The 20545-nt window shown below is 41.8% G+C and overlaps 1 protein-coding gene across 3 annotated transcripts in view; it reads right to left on the reverse strand.

The window, feature by feature from the left end:
- STAB2 (stabilin 2) overlaps positions 1-20309 on the reverse strand; it is a 90861-nt gene extending 70552 nt beyond the window's left edge. For all 3 annotated transcript variants that reach the window (XM_048500422.1, XM_048500421.1, XM_048500423.1), the window contains exons 1-9: positions 20014-20309; positions 18388-18521; positions 15368-15486; positions 12676-12761; positions 10965-11031; positions 6980-7176; positions 4880-5013; positions 3238-3371; positions 922-1004 (exon numbers count right to left, since the gene is read on the reverse strand). In XM_048500422.1, the coding sequence (XP_048356379.1) occupies positions 922-1004; positions 3238-3371; positions 4880-5013; positions 6980-7176; positions 10965-11031; positions 12676-12761; positions 15368-15486; positions 18388-18521; positions 20014-20094 (1035 nt within the window). In that variant the 5' untranslated portion in view covers positions 20095-20309. The remainder of the gene's footprint in view (positions 1-921; positions 1005-3237; positions 3372-4879; positions 5014-6979; positions 7177-10964; positions 11032-12675; positions 12762-15367; positions 15487-18387; positions 18522-20013) is intronic.
- Positions 20310-20545: the final 236 nt, after the last annotated feature.

Raw genomic sequence — 20545 nt, forward strand, 5'->3', positions numbered from 1 at the left:
CATCTTTCTGCTACTTCAAGTCTCCAGTCTAAAATGTTGAAGGTTACACGAGTGCTGTCCCTTGGGTTGCTGATTAAGAAATGGTTCATTCCAAACAAGTAAAATACTTTACTTTTAAAAAAAACTTCAAGAAAAGTTTTCAAAGCACTTCAGGTAAGGAGTTGGGTAGAATTTGTCACATACTACAGTGATGTCTCTGACGCTAGCTATTAAGTGCCTGTGACCGACACATACAACAGCTGTAAGAGCTACAAAAACCTGAGCAAAGAGGAAAAATTACATTTCTTCCCTAACAGCAAAATATTGTGGCTTCCCGTTGGGAAAATGTAACTTTAGCCCAATCCAGATGTGGGGAGGGAACAGCATTTGGAAATAGTGGAGGGCTCCGCCAGTGCATTTGCCCCCTCCATCAGCATAAGGGGCAACCACACTGGCAGGGAGAGCAAACATGCTGGCATCCAGAATGATGCTGCACAACTCCGTAGGCCAACCCTGAAGGGGGTGCCACTGGGGAGCTATGCTGGCATCTGAGCCCGCAGACATATGCCATACAAAAGTGTGGTGTATGCCTGTTTACCCAATGAGGGATTAAAGGAGCAGGATAGTTTTTTTTGTTTTCCCTCCTTCCTGCGCCACCCGAGGCCCCTTCAGAGGTGACGCTGCACTGCCTTCACTGTGCCGTTCTTGGCTGTCATGGTCACAGTGCTCCCCCCATCTGGATTGTGCTGTAGGGCAAAAGACTTTGGATTACCTATAGCAAGTGAATAATAATACCCTTGGAAACTCCTCATAGGGTCAAAAATACTGCCTTTAACTTTTGAACATTCATAAAATTTCATCTTTTTCAGAGCTTAATAACCAACAAATATCTGCTTTATTTTTCTTTTCTGAATTTTACTTCATTTCCAAGCAGGCACTTACGTTGTTTCCTTTGAAACCTTCATCTGTTGGAACAAGCACCGTGAACGGTCCCTGTGTACTCAGCTGATGTGCATAGGCATATTCTTCAGACAAAAAACAAAGAGGGGTGGGGGTGGGGGACATTGAAAATATGAATACTTGGGAAAAGTTTGGTGTGTTTAAATTTTTCATAAGTGAAATTGAAACAGTTTTAATTATGCTGGAATAATTATATCTCAGGGCTCTGACTGAGATGCCATTGGGCCACTCTCTATAGTTTCAAGTGCAGAATGAGATGTAATTGGTTAACTTGCCAATGATGGCAAGGCTGGGACTGACCAACTGAAAACAGGCTATACCTCTCCTGCACAGGAGAGGAATTTTTTCTCTTCAAAGATGGCGTGGGACACTTGGGATATGGCATTATAAGCCAGCTTGATATTTGATTGACTAGGCTATGGGTTCCCAACTTGATGCTCGTAGATGCCAGGATGCCACAATGTCATTGTTCTCCCACCTTTCCTGGCACTTGCCAAGTGTTTTATTTTATTTGTTCATTTTGTTCATTTCTTTTTCAGATTTATGTCCCATGTATCCCATAGCAAATTCAGCTCAGGATTAGACTTGGTGATTTGGTGAAACTGAATCACAACCTCCCCCTCAAACAGCCATGTTGACTTTTTCTGGAAGGGTGTTTCAGCTGAATAGAAAAACCACGGGAAAAAACCAAGCCGAATAGTGGGAAATCTGTTGTATTTTCTCACACAATGGGCTTTATTGCTAGTGCTAAAACAATCCCTTAGGTCATTTTGAGGGCAGGCATTTGGATAAGTGCAGTGTCTAAACCAGGGGTAGGGAACCTGCGGCTCTCCAGATGTTTAGGGACTACAATTCCCATCAGCCCCTACCAGCATGGCCAATTGGCCATGCTGACAGAGGCTGATGGGAATTGTAGTTCCTGAACATCTGGAGAGCCGCAGGTTCCCTACCCCTGGTCTAAACCTTTGGGTTATCCATTACTTTAGTTCCTTGGTCGGATGGCAAGGGTGGCTCGAACTGCACTTACGGTAGAGTTGGTGCAGCGCTTGTTTGAGTCTATAGCTAGAACTGATGCTTTTAATTTGAGACTGAAGGTTCTTTTTGCAATATCCAGTGCCCAAGGAGGGCTTGTGCACCTTTTAGAGGAGGACAAAATACTCCCCCACGTGACCCACACGCCATGACCCCCTATCCCCTATAGATATGTCACTGGTCATAGGTGAGCTTTTATGTTTGCCAATAGCAGTACTGAGAGGATGATTTGATAAAATCCCATTTTCAAGATTACTTTTGTGACTGTTGCAGCAGAGACTGTGGATCACCTTTTGTTACTTTGTGATCAATGGACAGCTCCCAGGGCCTTTTGATTTACTCCAATGTTATCTAGATATCGGCTTCCTGTTGAATCCTGGGTGGTATCCCTACAGTTAGCAGATTTAGATCCAGAAATAACTAGATTTGTTGCAAAATATCTGGCAATAATGGTTTTTCTAAAATCTTGTTAAAATGAGTTTTACCTTGTTAAATATCTAAGAATGGCAAACGTTTATGTATTTATTTTACTTACGTGTTAATTTGGGGGAGTTTACAGTTTTTATTTTGTAATGCTGTAATGCAGTTTCATCCTCTTATGTATTGGTTGATGCTCAAGAACTCTGGTCATATGAGCTTAATAATAAAGGAAAGGAAGCCCAAGCTGTGATAACAAATTTTCCTGACCTTGCATTTAGAGGTCTGTACAGGAAATCAGGATCATTGTTATGAATGAATGTGGCTTTAGAGCTGTTACAAATGTACTGTTGGAAGGCATGGCAAACACCAAAGTCACAAAACTGAAACTCTGTGATTTACATATTTGCCAACGTTTATATATCTGACAAGAAGCTAGTCTGCATTGAGAGAGGCACAAGTTTCTAAAATTATGTTGGCATCCTCATCCGTTATATTTTTAGGTACACACCTAAGAATGTGTAGTAGAATCATGCTCATTGCTGTATCTGTAAACTATGAAGAGGATTTAGGGTTGCAATCCTTGCTTCATTATTTGGAAATAATTCCCTTTGAATGGGAGGAAACTTGAATCTAAGGCTCCTTCCGCACACGCAAAATGATGCATTTTCAAACCACTTTCACAACTGTTTGCAAGCGGATTTTGCCATTCCGCACAGCTTCAAAGAGCACTGAAAGCAGTTTCAAAGTGCATTATTCTGCATGTGCGGAATGAGCCTAAGTATACATAAAAGATTCTTGCAATATCTTTAATAAAGTGGCTGATCTTTGTTGAATGTTTCTACATACCAAAGAGCTGTATAGCAGCTGTTAGTTTTCCTTGCCACTGTCCTCCAGCCTTAGAGTTCATGTCTCTGATTTGGTCCATGATATTTCTGTAACATACAAATCCATTGCCTCCATACCCCTTTCGGCAAGCACACCTATGAAAAAAAAGTCACATAGTGCAGTTTAATAGAATTTACACAGAGATTTACCAAATGCTTTAAGTAAACAATGTCATGCTGAATAGTCATGGGGTGCAGCTAGATGAAACACCTGTAATTTGAAGTTATTCAGAGATCTACTTTAGCTGGGAGAGGGGAAGCACATGGCGAAGGGAGGCAAATGGCTGATGGGAGGTTAAGTCCTATTCTTCTATGGCATTTTTGCCTCTAAGAGTTTTTCCACAGGCTTAACTTACTCCTGATTTTCTTGTGGGTCAATCCAACTTGGGCATGTCTGCCCTCCCTCTGCATTTTCACAGTTGTGGAGTCAGCTGATTTCCTCTTACATGTGCCATGAATAATCAGGATTTCCAAGAGAGTGTGATGCTGTCATCTGTGGGGTCATTGGAGTATCACAGGATCCCTTTTTTATTTTTGCATATGCTCAAATCAATATATTGATACATGGTGGCATTTTTAAAGAAAATGGGACTGCTGTAATAAGTCAAATAGGTTTCCTGATTTCCCAGCTTTTATGAAAAAGAAAGGTAAGTTTCTCCCCCTTCGCTCATGGAGACACAAGGAACAGGGCATATCTTCATGAGAGAAGGAGGTATAGACTTACAGCCCAATACAAATGTCCCCAGCAACTAGGGATGGCACCACAGCTGCGCCATGCTACCACCTCCAGAGTGGTTTCAGAGGGAGGCAGCTAAAACAAAAAAATACCCCCAGCTGTCTGAAAGTTCTCCATAGGGCTAAATGGAGTTACAACACTGTTTTGGGTACCATGTTCTCGGTCCTAAAGCCCAGGTGGAAGCCAACTGAATTCCACTCCTGGGAATTCCCCAGCCTGTCCCCCAACCTTTGTCCACTCAGACACCAGCGTTCTTCTATGGCAGCAGCCACTTCCTGGTTTTGCCACTGTAGTGCTAAGAGTTGCCCTCTTCATTGGCCCGTTTGCCCCCCCCCCCCCAATTAATCTTCTTTGAAATTAAAGTTGGAAATTCAGAGAACCTGTTATAGTGGTAATTGATATATAAATATTTTAGTGCCATTTAATTAAAAAAAAGAAACTGCTGATCTTTGGAGTCAGAAGGAGTGGTTTGATGATGATGATGATGATGATGATGATGATGATGATGATAGTCTAATCATCTAAAAGCAGGCTGAAGGTGAGTGGGAGTGGCAAAACCAGGAAAATGACAAATGCCTTCCCTGATAGCACTCTGCACATTATCAGTACTAGTTTTATAGGAGTGCTCACTTGAATTTTAGCATTTGATAAGGATGATGAGGATTTTAAATGTCTGTATAAAGTATTTAGTATACAGCATTTTATTTAACTTCATATTTTTATTAGTTGTTAGCCACCCTGAGCCTGAACCATATTGGGGATCCCTGCTATAGAGGATTGCCTTGTGATTCTGATAACCATTTATTTTTCCTCTTCCATCCATTTCACTTGGAAGTGATCAGGATATATCAGAAGATACAGGACATACTGAGTCTTTCCTGGTGCAATCATTGTACACGTTGCATATTTATGGCAGGGATTGTTAGATGCACAGATGTCTGTCACGTGGCATCCTTCTCCATGTACAAAGTTGCTGAAATGTTCTGTGCATTGACAGTGGGCCTAAATTTAAAGGAAAAAACAATGAATTTGTTGAAACCATCCAGTTACTTATATCCATCTCATGTTACATATTAGCCTTTTCCACTCTTTCCCCTCTCTGCTGTTTGTAACAAATTCCCACTATTGTTTTGTATTTATCCAATAGTTTTGTGTGTATTTCTAGAATTCATCCATCAGAAAAGCACACTCTAAAATAAAAGTCTGTTAATGGTTTAAGAGTAGAATTAATCTACAAATGTATTCATGCTCCAGGAAAAAACCAGAACAAACAAAAAAGGCCAAAGAAGGGTCTGGATTCTGTAGTAGGCAAACACAGCAGTACTCAGAAAATAATCTTCTGACTTCCCTCCTCCCGCTGCCATTTGCCACGCTCCTTGACATTCTACATGAAGTGCTAAATAGACCCCCAAGAACAATGTGGTGATGAAGTGCATCACAAGGCCAGGCTTAGGGATCACCTGGAATTACAACTCATCTTCAGGCTCCAGAGATCAGTTCCCCTGGAGCAGGGGTAGGGAACCTGCGGCTCTCCAGATGTTCAGGAACTACAGTTCCCATCAGCCTCTGTCAGCATGGCCAATTGGCCATGCTGGTAGGGGCTGATGGGAATTGTAGTTCCTAAACATCTGGAGAGCCGCAGGTTCCCTACCCCTGCCCTGGAGAAAACGGATGTGGACTCTATGGTGTCTTTCCTCCCCAGGGTCCATTCCCAATTTCCAGGAGTTTCCTGACCTGGATCTGGCAAGTCTATCCTCCATTCCTCACTGGTTGCCAGAAAGGGCCTGGCAACCCTAGAAGTGGGCATCTGCAGTGGTAGAGCCTGACCATAGAGCCTGACCAATGCAATAAAAATAATAATAAAAGTAGAGGGAAATATATGAAAATCACCCTCCCTTTCTCTGGGCAGAAGAATCTTCCACAAGCAGATAGTTTCATAGGGTAGCCACACTGGTCTGCAGTTGTAGGGTTCAATTCCAGTCCAGTAGCACCTTAGACAGCAACTAGATTTTCAGGCAGGGACAGGGCCATGTGACACCCTAAAGGTCAGGCTATGATAAGGGAACTTTGATTCTCAAAAACTCATACGCCCCAAATCTTGTTGGTCTAATGGACTCAAATCTTGTTCTTTCACAAGCAAGAGAGTTCATTAAGTTCTAAGATACGCAAACTGTATTTTAAGGCTGCTACTTTAACTTCCAATATAGAGTTTATACAATTGGGCACTTTGTGTTTACAATTTCGGTTTTATGCAGGTTCTCTTCAATATAATTTTTTCCAAATTGGCTTTGGTGTTGCATCCATCTTTTCCAATAAGCATTCCCCATCTTTAATTTTAACTTGTGGCCATGTTTTTGAAACTTTTATTTAGTGGTGGTGGAAAGGGATGTCTAGTCACAATTGATTTATGGCAACCCTTTTACGGTTTTCAATACAAGAGATGTTCAGAGGTGGTTTGCCTTTTGTCTGCCTCCCAGAGGCCTGAGAGAGTTCAGAGAGAACTGTGATTGGCCAAGATCACCCAACAAGCTTCATGTGAAAGAGTGGGGAATTGAACCCAGTTCTCCAGATTAGAATCTGGCACTCATAACCACTGCTGGCCTCTTAGCCAGCATTTCTCCTTCCCCGCCCTGCACCAAGGAAGAGAATATATTGTGTGCATTTGTGGAAAACACTAAAAAAACAAGGGGCTAGACATCAGACTTGCAATGCATGTAGCTGAAAAGTAGCTACAGGAGGATGTCTATTGCAGTGGTTCCCAACCTTCCTAATGCCGCGACCCTTTAATACAGTTCCTCATGTTGTGGTGACCCCAACCATAAAATTGGTATATATAAAATGTAAAAAGACCATTTTCCAATGGCCTTAGGCGACCCCGGGGAAAGGGTCTATTGGAAAAACAAGGGATTGTTTAACCCTTTCTTCTCTGATCACTTAACCAGGCCACAAGTCATCATTTGACCCCTACCTTTCCAGGACCATCATATTTACAGACAGTGGACTCTGTAGGACAATGTACAGATTTTGTTTGGCAAGGATCTATTGGAGTGCAAATGTGGCCATCTCCTTGAAAGCCATTCTGGCATGTGCATGTATGACGACTGGGTCCAAAGTAGGTGCACTCAGCATGGGGATCACAGACCTGTTCCAAACATGGGTTGATGGCTTGGGAGGAGAAAAAAGTGAAACAAACAAGCAAACATCAGAAGGGAAAAGAAAGAAATACCAACTGCATTCAATTCTCTCCCCACCCCATTAATTAAAAATCTGTCTTCTGTTATTGTACTTTGCGGCTTTCCAAAGAGAATTTTCTGTTCCTGATCATTCATTTAGGGAAGCAAGAGAATGGAGAGTTCTTTTACCATCTACCGTGATGAAACTGACAATGACTATTCTGAAGCCACTAGAGAGGTGCAATGGTTGGTGTCATGATCCCCATCAGCCAGCTCAGCAACTTGGACTCAGAGTCCTTAAGGAAAGAGCCTGAGAGATCAAGGACACTTAGGAGGATCAGGATCAGGAAGGGCCTAACATAGCAGAGATGTCAGCAGATGATGTGCCAAAGGCCATCCTGTCAGAACCTGCAAGTGAAACCTCACCACCAGCCCCTGAGATAGCCACCATTGTTACCAGACTGACCCATGGTGGGTTGAGGGAGCCCTGTTTTTCAGCTCTATCCTTCCTGCCAACCTTTGGGGTACCTAGTAGTGCAGAGCCAAGATGGGGTGCCCATTCTCTGCACTGGCTAGTGCACCCACAAGGACAGAAAATCTTGTCTCAACTTGTCTCACCCAATATCTGTCTTCCATAATAGCCCACCACTTCCTTCCTAAAAGGATTAAAACAAAGACAATATCTCTGCCATGGAACCTCACTGCCCCCTCCAGCTGTGGGCTATCTGCCCTTGCCAAGACAAAGAACATGGTAATGTGACTGCTACGAGTGTTCCTGCCAGTACTACACTAATCTTACACTTGTTCCTCTGACTAACGTCTCTCCAAAGAACACCTTATTTACGTTCTCCTTGTTTTGCAGCCATGATTGAGTCACTCTATGGCTTTGCACATTAATGCTAAGTACCGAAAATGAATTTCAAGTACTTCACCCATCAACTTGAGCATCACGACTCAATCTGATCACTTTTCTCTTGTCTTTCCCTGGAAAGTCAAGACCCTCCTTAGTCCTCGGAGATTAAGGGTCACTCTACATAAACCCGAGTGTCTCTTTTTCCCTATAAGTGCCCCACCTCTCCCAGTAGCCAGTGCTCAATATCTCTGGACACCTCTCTGTTTGTTGATAGCATCCCCAATGAGTTGCTTCTTCTTCTACCAGAGCTAGAGTGGGTTGTTCAACTCTGTTCATCGGACCATTTTGGTCCAAGATCAGGTGATTATAACCCAAATCCCCAATTCCTCCACTATTCCCAACCTATCACCTCAACTCTATATACATCCTAGGACTGTGTGTGCGCTCTGCTGCTTTGATTAATGTGTGCTTGTATGTTTATTATTTTTCAATTAATAAAATTGTAAAACTTTATTTCGCACTCCTGTGGATTTCTTGCTTAAGCAACTCTCCATAAAAGTTAGCAACACAGATTCTGAGCTAGCCTGACCCCTCAGCTAAAGGTCTGCTCTTGCTAATTCCCCAACTATAAAAGGGGCAGACCCCCCACCATTTTGGGTAACACCATGATTCCACTTTGCAGATCTCAAACCTAGGCCCATAGCCCTCTGGAACTTGTTCCTTCTCTGCAAGAACAGCAGCAACAGAAGACCTGGGATGATGTGGCCCAGGCTGATGGTCTGCAACATCATCCCAGAGTCAGGCAATGAGGTTGATACTTATATTCCAGATCCTGGCCACACCATGGTGCAGCCTCTGGAGCTCAACAGCAGCCAACCTGCCTGCTTTGTTGGATAAACTTATGGGTGCAGCATGTGCCCCAGATCCAGTCCCTTCCTTCCAGTTCCTGGCTGCCAGCACCTGTTGATACTCCCAAACTTTGCTATCTAGACCTGAGACCACTTTTCCAGAAGAGACCTGACTGGGCCTGCCTGCAGAGTGCAGGATAGTTGTCAAGACATCGTTAAAGTCTAAAGGTCTTTTGATTGGAAAACCCCCTTGTTATTCAGATGACCTTCAGAATTACTCTCCCCTCACTGAGTTTTCCCTTCAGGAAACATGAAAAGCAGACAATTGCAATGGGAATATCCAAAGATTTTCAGAAATTATCAATTGTCAAATTGCAGTGATTGGAGGCAAAATATTAAATATTTCTTTAAAAGTAAGGGATTGGGTTCATATTTTCATCAAGATGGAAATGAATGCATATTTTCTTCAGTTAATTTTCCATGAGTAGATTCTTACCAGCTGACCATCCCCCCCCATAGACTACAGTTTGCTCATAGTATATAGATTGTGCAGAAACCCAGAAAGTAATGAAATATATCATTGCTCAAACTTTTTTTTTACGTTATTGTGACAAGCATATGCTAGGCTCATGGTAATAATTGGCAGCTAGAACCAGAAAGCCATGCAGTTAGCCAATCATGTGAATAAACTCATAGTTATGAATTTTAAACAGGCATTATCAATTACACCCACCACTGATCATTTCTGTTAACTATGTTGACGTTATTCATTTTCACAAGTTATGCTGTTTATCCTTCCGGCGATCCTGATAGATAAGTCCTATTTCCAAATAACAATATGGCAAGAAACATTTGCTTTTCCAAGACAGCTTGTCTGGTTGGGATCTTTATCTAGGTCTCCAAAACTGACTCTTTTACAACTTGGGCTACTCTTGTTCGTGTGTTTTCTTTCTAGCTAGAAGTAGGTCACTAAATCATTCAGCTGAACGGCATGGGAAACATCTGTAGGAAATGTCCTCAATACATTCTCAGCAAGTCAGCACCTGATAACCAATATCCTGATTACTGCAGTTCCCCTCTATACTTAGCACAGAAGATATCTGCAGGAAACATTCCTATACCCCAGGAATCTGAGAAATGGTTATTGCACAGAACTATACTGGCTTAATTCCTGGAAAACTTTGCTATGTCAAAGATACTCAACCACATAGTCATGATGGCCCAGTGAATCCTAAGGCTGTTTACCAGTAGCCTGTATGCCTGGCTGCTTCTCCTGGGCTAGATACCTGTCCATAACTGGTTCAATAGAGACAAAGCCACCAAAGCATAGGTGTGGAGAATACACACCTATAGGAATGCAACCTAGAGCATTTGTGCCACTTGCATAAGCAGTAGCGTTAAATATACTGCAATATAAACCAGGAAGAACCAGCTAATAATTACTTGCAACTGAAACTTGAGCAACTGAAAATGTAACTTAGGATACAGTAAGTTTAATTTAGTGAAAGCTGCCAGCATGGTCTTGTTAGTATGTTTCTGCTTGCTCAAGGGGTGTAGCATGTTGGAAATGATTCATTGGATCCAACTCATTGACTATGCCTTGTAAGAAACCTGTGAGAGTCTTGTCTGAATAAGGCCAACAGGCTTGTTTTGGATGGTTGTAAAATGATGTTTATACAACATTACCCATGATTGTCTATGCAGTCAGCTGGGTAGCAATGCATTATTCATTTATATCACTGCATTATTGTTAAAGAAGAGGAGGAGGAGGAGAAGGAGGAGTTTGGATTTATATTCCCTTTTTCTCTCCTGTAAGGAGACTCAAAGGGGCTTACAACCTCCTTTCCCTCCCCCCCCCCGCCAACAAACACCCTGTGAGGTGGGTGGGGTTGAGAGAGCTCCGAAAAGCTGTGACTAGCCCAAGGTCACCCAGCTGGCATGTGTTGGAGTGCAAAGGCTAATCTAGTTGCCCAAATAAGCCTCCACAGCTTGTGGCAGAGCGGGGAATCAAACCCAGTTCTCCTGATTAGAGTGCATCTTCTCTTAACTACTACGCCATTGCTGAAAGAGAATACATACCTGACATACTGCGAGGTCCAAACAGATCTTTATCCCATGTTTCACAAGCAACTCCAGAAAATCCTTTCTGCAAAACAAAAACAAAATTTAAACATAAGGGCAATAATGGAGCCAACAGATGAAACCAAGACAGTTAACAAGGTCAAGCAAAGACAATGTTGCAAATAGGAACTGACTAGCCACTAAATATACCTAGACAACTTGCCTGATTCCCCATTCCCAAGCTGCAAAGTCTCTATGTAGAAAAGTACATAGTTCACAATTATAAAATAGTTACATGGAGAATTGTTTTCCTTTCTGAAAAATTAAAGAACCAGTATCATACAGGGCATCTAATTTACACTAATTAACCCTGACACACTGGATTTTGTTTTAATGGCTTTGAAAGAAATGTTCATTTTTGACAAATGAGTTTTAATACGTACCTTGGTATGGGAAGTTTAGAATCGGGAAGCATTCTGAATAACATAAGATGTATGAGAAAAGGAAACCATGGTAATCAGTGTTTTCTGCAACATGGACAGAAGGTAGCACTGGGCCTGGGTATGGATATGTGGAACAGGACAGTATAGGAAGTGCCATTCAAAAAGAAATTGCTTGCAGAGAAATAGATTTTAAGACCTGGCTCAAGTTAGCTTATCTCAGCATCAGATGAAACTATAACATGAGATTCTGTCTCGTATCCAATTAGAGGATCTGAACTAAACATTTCAAAAGGTTTTGCCTGCACAAAACTGTTCAGCAACAGTTCTCAAGGATTTATCTATTCAAGGGTGATTGACAAAGCCACCAATTCAGCATCTCTTTATTGAAGGGAGAGAAGCTGCCTGCAAATGTTTATTTTGAACAGGGAAACAATTCAAGAATGACCAGCAACCCTCTCCCTCTGATGTTCCTCTCAACATTTTACCTTCCAAAGGTTGTTTTTCCACTAGGAAATTTAATATTCTGTAAAGTGAGATTTGAATTGAGACTTCTATGTTCATAGCTCATCCTTAGCCATTATACAGTGTTGGATTTTGTGAATTACAACACTGGCATTCTTTCTTGGAATACAGTCATGACTTTTCAAAAAAGAGACATGAGAAATAACCTGAAGGGGCCATTGGGCACATAAACATTTTCTACAGGGACATGTCAGAAACACTGTTCCCACAAGCATTTTTTTTCCATGAGGAACTCACAGACTGGGTAGCCTATATTGATAATAGACAGGAGACAGAACAGGATTAAAAAAGAAACATTCCAGAATTACATTATCACCAACCAGCAACAAGAACAGAAGGTTCAGAGTTAAGTTAGCAGGCAAGGCAATTAGCTTAAAAATCTGCCATTTGGTACTGGGAATTTCTTTTGCTTTAGACATTTACTACCTAAACAAGGCACTGAGTGTCCTCAATTGGCTTTTCAGGCACATTAAATCACTAATTTACTACACACTAAGCTGTTGAGCCATTGCTCCAACTAGTTCTGTGTTGTCTACTCTGACCGGCAGTAGCTCTCATCAAAGGCACAGAGGTCTTTCCCAACATCTGTTAGCTGATCCTTTAACTGGAGAATTAGAGGTTGAATCTGCATACAAAGCAGATGGTCCACCAGTGAGCCAAAGTCTATCACCTTGTCCAGTTAAGGCCTAAGATGTTGCTTGATTTCTGTGCCTCTTTCAAGTTGTGCTGATGCAATATTGCTTTGAAGAATGATAAAAACACACCTGGCAGGTACAGATTCCGTTCCCAGTAATGCCCTGAGAGCAATGGCCTCTGTTATTGCAGGGTGATCCCACTCCGCCTGGACATTCTACAAGTGAACAATCAACACAGATAGGTTTCATGGTAGGGCTGTGAGCTTGGATGTATCTTCTCAGACAGGCACATTAAAAAGAGGATGTACATGAAAGCAGAGCTGCCAGCTAACCAGAAGAGTAATGGCTTTTCAGTTGTCCTTACTTAGATCAATAGTCAGAGAAGCATGGTGCAAGACTTTAATGTTCCCCAAGCCATTTTTTTTAAAGCTTTGAAGGTAGGGTTTCAAACATGCCCTATTATGGACACCTAATATCAAAAATGTCATTAAAAAAGCACAACAAAGAATGTTCTTTCTGCGCCAACTCAGGAAGCTCAAACTGCCCAAGGAGCTGCTGATACAGTTCTACAGAGGAATCATTGAGTCTGTTATCTGCACCTCTATAACTGTGTGGTTTGGTTCTGCAACCCAACAAGATCGACACAGACTTCAGAGAATAATCAGAACTGCAGAAAAAACAATTGCTGCTAACCTGCCTTCCATTGAGGACCTGTATACTGCACGGGTCAAAAAAAGGGCTGTGAAAATATTTACTGACCCCTCGCATCCTGGACATAAACTGTTTCAACTCTTACCCTCTAAACGTCGCTACAGAGCACTGCACCACCCCAAGATTTCAACTAGACATAAGAACAGTTTTTTTCCAGAATGCCATCACTACCTGTTAAACAAATGAATTCCCTCGATAATGTCAAACTATTTATTATATATTTATTATATAATTACTGTACTACTTTTTTTCATCATTCCTATTACCCATCTCCTCCCAATTATGACTGTATGACTATAGCCTGTGCTGACATTTCATTTTATTTTATGATTTTACATTTTATGTTTTTATTACTATTGATTGTTTCCTGATTGCTTACTAGACCTATATGACAATCATTAAGTGCTGTACCTTATGATTCTTGACAAATGTATTTTCTTTTATGTACACTGAGAGCATATGCACCGGAGACAAATTCCTTGTGTGTCCAATCACACTTGGCCAATAAAGATTCTATTCTATTCTATTCTATTCTATTCTATTCTATTCTATTCTGTGAACTTGCTGTAAAAGCGGTTCTTCCACAAAACAATTGGAAACACTGCCAATAGAACATGAGTTGACCCAATAAGTGTTCCTTGCTTCTATTGACTGAGCTGAAGTAATCCCTGTTGGCTGAGTTCAGGTACTTGAGCACAAATTCTTGCAACCTTTTCCCAACAGTTCCACCAACTTTACAAATAAAATAAATAAATGGAATTATAACCACTGGAAAAGACTGCTTTTAGGTCATTCATTTTAAAAGTCTAATTTTGACAAATTTTTAGGTAGGGTTCTGAGCCCTCTTGGCGCCCATCTAAATAAAATAATGTTTTTGGGTTGTGTGCTAAATAATTTGGAGGGGGGGGGGAGCAGCCATTTGCAAACTGCTGACAACTTCATTCCATTTCCTGGTTGCTTCTTGTTTTCACTACAATAGAGAGGCAGACTGTCCTTCGGGTCAGCTTTATCATATTGTTCTACAATTGTATCTTGGCAGACAAAGCATTTCCTCTTGATCTTCACATGCCAAAATATTGTAAATGTTTTTGTTCACTCTGACACCCAAAATAGTGTACTGGTGGTATACTAGTGCAAAGGCTAATTCATGCAGCCATTGTCCACAGGTGGTATAGGTTTGCTTGTGAGACTAGATTGAACCTAGAAACAAGAGAAGTGGCCATCTGAATGTTTATCATTATTCAGGATAATTGAAGAATATTCATTAGCCACCCTGAACACATAAATGCTCTTATTTGAAATCAGCTGCTGCATTACATGCAACCAGAAACACTTTTCCTTTTTTAATCCACTCATTTTGTCAGTTTCAAATCATTACATTTGTCCAGTTTGTCTGGAAGAGGTGAACGCACCTCACTGGAACTTCTCAATATATTAACTTTCATTGCCCATATTTTCACTTTTCCAGTGGTATAATTGTAAAATAAAAATGACAACAAACAAAGCATATGCAAAAAACATCCTCAGTGTCAATGATTTTAAGATTTTTTTTCATAAATCCTATCCCACCTGCTGCTTTTGTTGAAGGAGCAGCTAGTTTATATACTTAATTATAAACAGAATGTACAATACCAATAACATATTAAAAACATAGTATACTTTGCAATAGTTGTTCCATAAGAGTTAACATAGTACACCAAATTAAATCCCTTTAATTCCTTTAAGGAACTAGATATCAGATAGTCTACCATTGCACAGACTAACAAGTACAGTTTGATCACTTTTAATCTGAGTCCGCAGATGAAACAGAAAGGCAGCTCATGAGTACAAGGAAATTCTTAAAGTTACTATGGAACTATATAATATTGATGCCAATATTTCTGGTAATTATGTGCTCTCTACAAAAAGTTCCCTCTGAAGATTTAACACATCATCAAGATCATTCCAACCAGTTTGTTTCCCCAACGCACCTGACAGTGCTGATATATATTCCTGAAAAGTGACAGTATGGATAAAATGTGAGAACTTCAGAAAATAAAAAAGGAAGTGCACAAATCCATTTATGAGGGTGGGGGGAATTTTATGCTACAAGAGAAAAGAACACTCTTACCTAGGCAGTCTGGTCCCCAATAACCTTGGCAACACTGAGGTTGCTGATATTCCTTCACACATGTATGCTGACATCCCAGGAGGGCGATAGTAGACCCCCCCTTGATCTGAACACCAAGCCTGGAAGAAAAATATTTAAGGTTTGATGAAAGTTTTAAACAGCTTTGTATGTAATATTCTGAACCTTCAAACATCTACAGAGCAAGATGAGCTGTAAGGCAATATCCAGAAGTACATAAAAGAAAAGCATGGTGCCGCAAAAGTTCTAAATTCTCTTTACAGCCCTTTTCAGTTTTTACAGTCATGTGTACTAGAAGCCCAGCAAGGTGATTCCCCCCAATACATGAGATTGGCATTTTGTCTGAAAGGGCAGCATCAGGGTGACTAAACCCTGGGTGAGGTCAGGGGGATTCCCCATTCCCAGGTCCTGCTGCCCTCCATCACTCTAAACAGCAGCAGGAGAAATATTAAAACAAACAAACACACAGGTTCATGTTCTTACTGGAAATGACAACACTTGGAGACTCACTTGGAGCTCTGTGGTTTTACTATAGATTTCCCAGCAATTCCTACAATGGTCTATTGTAATTTGGGGAGTCTTTTACCAGAAGTGATATAGTGCCACATACAATATTGTAGCCATCCCATGGCCCCATCCACAACCCTCCTGCTGGTTGTCATGCACTGCCAGGCAACACTAGGAAGCATGCATATATATCCAGTTTTAGTGCCCAGGTACCAAAAAACTCTGGAAGAGATAGAACATACATCAGTTGACCCTTTAGGACAACATGGTGACTACATTTATCATGAAGATTACATGGAGCATGTTTTCCCCATATGCATGGTCAAATGTAAGAATTGGAAAGAGCTTTTGTTTTCATGGGATTCTGGCATATCAGTGAACGTGATGCTTTGTGAAGTAGGTGTTGAGAGGAGAAGGTGGCTGCGGTAGAGTGTCCCACTGCTGAGAATATGCAATCCAAGCTGATCTGTGACGATCTGGTGGGCTGTGACTCCAGACTTATGAGGAACATAAGAAGAGCTCTGCTGAACCAGACCAGTGGTCCATCTAGTCCAGCATTATGTCTGACACAGTAGACAAACAGTTCATCTGGAGGGTTAAGCTGCAACCAAGGAGGAGGGCCAGGAAAACGGAAGGGCTAATCCCAGGCTGGCCAGGGATTTGTGTAACAAGTCTGTTACACACTGTGTCCCTCTGTGATACACCTCTTCCCTCTGTGATACACCTCTGAAGATGCCAGCCACAGATGCAGGCGAAATATTAGGAACAAGATCCACCAGACCATGGCCACACAGCCTGGAAAACCCACCACAAGCTGTTGAATCCAGCCGTGAAAGCCTTCAACAATACATAAAACTAAAGAGCTTGTAAACGGAGGCCAGAGTCATGTCTTGGATTCCGAAGACAGCCAAACTCCTATGAGGTAAAGGTGGCCTACCCTGCAGGGGTGGCAGACAAAATGGGCACTCACAGGTATGCTACCCTTAACCATTTAGAGAAATGCAAGGATAGCAGATTTTATTTTCAGACTGCTTCTCCAACTGCACAAATATTCAGCACATTTCTGCCCCTCATTCCAGTGGTGGGATTCAGCAGGTTCGTACCACTTTGACATAACTGGTTGTTAAAATGGTGCTTGTAAACAACCAGTTGTTAAATTATTTGAATCCCACCACTGCCTCACTCCCAAACTTTTTGAAATCAAAAGGGTACAGGAAAGAAGGAAAGAAAAGGAGAATGAAGAGTCAGAGGCCCTTTCTGCACTGTGGAAAGGGCGCCCCTGCACCGGCAGAAATTCTGCCGGTGGAGGGGTGGGGGTCATACGCATGGGACTGGACTCCTAAGACTCCTAAGACCCTCCGACCCGACCTCCAGAATTGGGAGGACATGAAAAGAGTCCTCAGCAGTCAATGAGAGCGACAAAGGCAACGAGGGTGAGAGTGGGAGGGGCCGGGGGAAAAGCAAGCGTGTTCCCGGCGGTGCCATTCTCACCGCGCTGGCGGGAACGCGCTGTTTTCCAGGAGGGAGGTTTTTGGGGGTGGCCTGACGCTGCCCTGGGGGTGGTGGATGGGAGCCAGGTCGGTGCTGCCCTAGCGCTTTAGCAGAAAGCCCGCCTGTGCTATCATGACGGCTCCCCTGGGGATGGCGTTTTCACTGTCCCCAGGGCGCCGTATATGGCCCGTGCAGAAAGGGCCAAAGAGTCAGGCTGGCAGGAAGGGAAAGTAGAAGAAAGTAAGGAATGAATAAAAGCAAGCAAAACTGAGATTCTGGAGGGATCAGGGTAACCGTATGTTCATCCCCTATCTAAACAATATTTGCATATTGAGACCCTACATTATAATTCAGGTGATCCGGACACCTAGTTAGTTCTGTCTGCAAATCGTTTCTTCTGTTGGGCCTAGACTGAACACTAGTCTCCATCTCCAATCCTGCAACATCAACCCCTGCAGATAGGGTTGCCAGCTTTGGGAAATACCTGAATATTTTGGGGGTGAAACCTGAGGAGGGTAGGGTATGGGAAATGGAGAGACTTCAGCGGAGCATAATGCCATAGTCCGTTTTCCAGAACCACCATTTTCTCCAGGTGAATGCTTGCATTGGCAGAGGCAGGGAATACCAGTGGGGATGGCAACCCTAGTTTAAAGGGTACATGAGGGCACAATCAAATCTTTTTTTGTGTTTGCCCTGTACTATTATGTAATGTATATACTTGTGTCCTACCACTGTGTGTATTTTATTTACTTTGTTTATAACCCACCTTTTCCTCAGGAACCAGGGGTGTGGGAGAACAGTTTTAATCCAAGACAATTAATTTTGTTTTCATATAGATAGATGAACTACACAGGTGGGGGTCTTACAGAAACCCAACTGGTACAAGTCCCTTGGAGTTGGAAATTACAAACAAATCAGTTTTCTAATGAAGTTGGAATTCAGAATTAACTGTGATTGAATAGTCCCGTTTCAAAACCTTGGTAAATATTTAACAAGAGTAATACCTGCAGTCCTGCGTTCCAGAACCATTCGCTGTTCTGGTAAAACCTTCAGGACACTGAATATCAAAATTCAGAGAACAAGGATGGCATTCGGTTTTTGTGGTAAAAAAGGTATTTTCATCACATTTGTTCTTCCCCTGGGAGGAAAAAGCAAGTTGAAATAAATATACAATACATTGAAATAAATATACAATGAACCACTGCAGCTTGAAATAATTGAATATTCAAAATATTGAAATAAATATACAATGAACCACTTTAGCTTGATAGAAGGACATATGGTGAGCATTTTAGAATTTCACAGGAAAATTCTAGCAAAATTTCAGTGATGCTGTTTATTGTGAGGCTGCCAGTTCTCTGTTGGAAAATTCCTAGAAATTTAGGGGTAGGACCTGGGGAGCACATGGATTAGAAAAGGCAGGAGATAATGGCATGAAGGCCACCCTTCTCAAAGTAGCCCAATGTATGGTGCTCTAGATATTCATGGACTGCAATTCCCATAAGCCTCTGCCAGCATGGCCAATTGGAATATGACTCACAGCCATCTGTTTCCCATCTGGGACTGTCTGGACCCAGAGACTGTGCCTGCAAGGAAAGCTGGACAGAAACAGCATGGACATGCCTAATGGAATCAGTTTTGGGGCTCTTGACGAACTGATATTGCTTTTTGAAGTTAATGCTGTTTATCTGCATATCTGTGTCATACAAGAGAGCCAGTGCTTTTTCTCCTCCAAAGGAAACCAATATTGTGAAGTTGCCCTGGATTGGCAAAGAATATCCAATCAGTATCCTCCAAATTAATTTAGACCGCAATCTTATGTGTGTTTGCTTTGAAGTAAACCACGTTGACTATAGTGAGTAAGCAACATAGGCAGTGAGAGTCTGGCTCATTCCGCACATGCAGAATAATGCACTTTGAAACTGCTTTCAGTGCTCTTTGAAGCTGTGCGGAATGGCAAAATCCACTTGCAAACAGTTGTGAAAGTGGTTTGAAAACGCATTATTTTGCATGTGCGGAATGAACCTCAGATTCAGAGCTAAACTGACCATGATCTTCTAGGACTGAGTTTCAGAGTCCCTCAAAAAATATTGGGCTGATTTTCCTGACCATGTACAGGGTGCACTTTTTCTTAGCACTTATTAAGTACAGCTACTTCAGTATTTTGTAACATTTAAAATGAATGGGCAAGACATTGGGCCATAGGAGCAGTAAATTCAGGTGTGCGTGGCTGCTGCTACCTAGAATTACAGGTTGAAAAGCGCTACAATAAGCAGCACAATTTTAAGACCAGAAGAAGAAAATGGTGTGTGACGAACATCAGAAAATTAACTGTATTTTATTAGTTTATACCATTCTTGTTATTATTAAAATTGGTTTTTGCAGTTCATCTAATTTCTACAATTTGAAATTTCGGTACTAAATAAGAAATCGTTCCTTGAAATACAGAGCAGAGGTCAAGTCTGCAAATACTTTTTACTCATCCAGAGGCTGGATTGTAGATTCTGTATCTCCTTCTAACTCTCCCTGCCACTTGCATACATGCACATATGTAAAATTATCCTTTCTAGATACTAATGCAAGCCTGTATTATCAACGTACATGAGCAGAAAACGCACCATCCCACTTACCTGCTCTGTGACTTTCATGACACTGTACGCATTTGCAACCAAAGAAGACATGAGGAATAAAAGTGCCAAGTGGTTCTTCATGATGAGAAATGATTTGAGTTTTTTTCTTTGAAATGATTCAGTCACGAGTTTTTAAAGACAGCAACAACCCTGCAAAGTTGTGCCAGGCTACATTCATCCACATTTAAATGTAAGACTGGAGGTTTCGAAATGTTCCCTTGGATGTTCTGCCTCCACGTCTCCTTTCCCTGAAACAAGTGAAGAATGGAGAGCATGTAAAACTTGCTCTTAGGTGGGAGAACTGTCCAAATGCACAGAGTTGTTGAAAGTGCTTACGGCCACCTCAATTAACACTTCCCAGTTGGCATCCTGCCAAACTGCTGTGTGAACTCTTCTCTCTCCCCCCTCCCCAAACCTCTGGAGTTGTTGACAGCACAGTTCCAAGGACACGAAGCACTGGTGACAAAAGAAGATAACTTTGTTGGTTTCAAGCGAACGCTCGCAATCTGAGGAAGTAGTTGTTAAAGGACAG

The sequence above is a fragment of the Sphaerodactylus townsendi genome, linkage group LG06, assembly GCF_021028975.2.
Source record: "Sphaerodactylus townsendi isolate TG3544 linkage group LG06, MPM_Stown_v2.3, whole genome shotgun sequence".
Classification (NCBI taxonomy): Eukaryota; Metazoa; Chordata; class Lepidosauria; order Squamata; family Sphaerodactylidae; genus Sphaerodactylus; species Sphaerodactylus townsendi.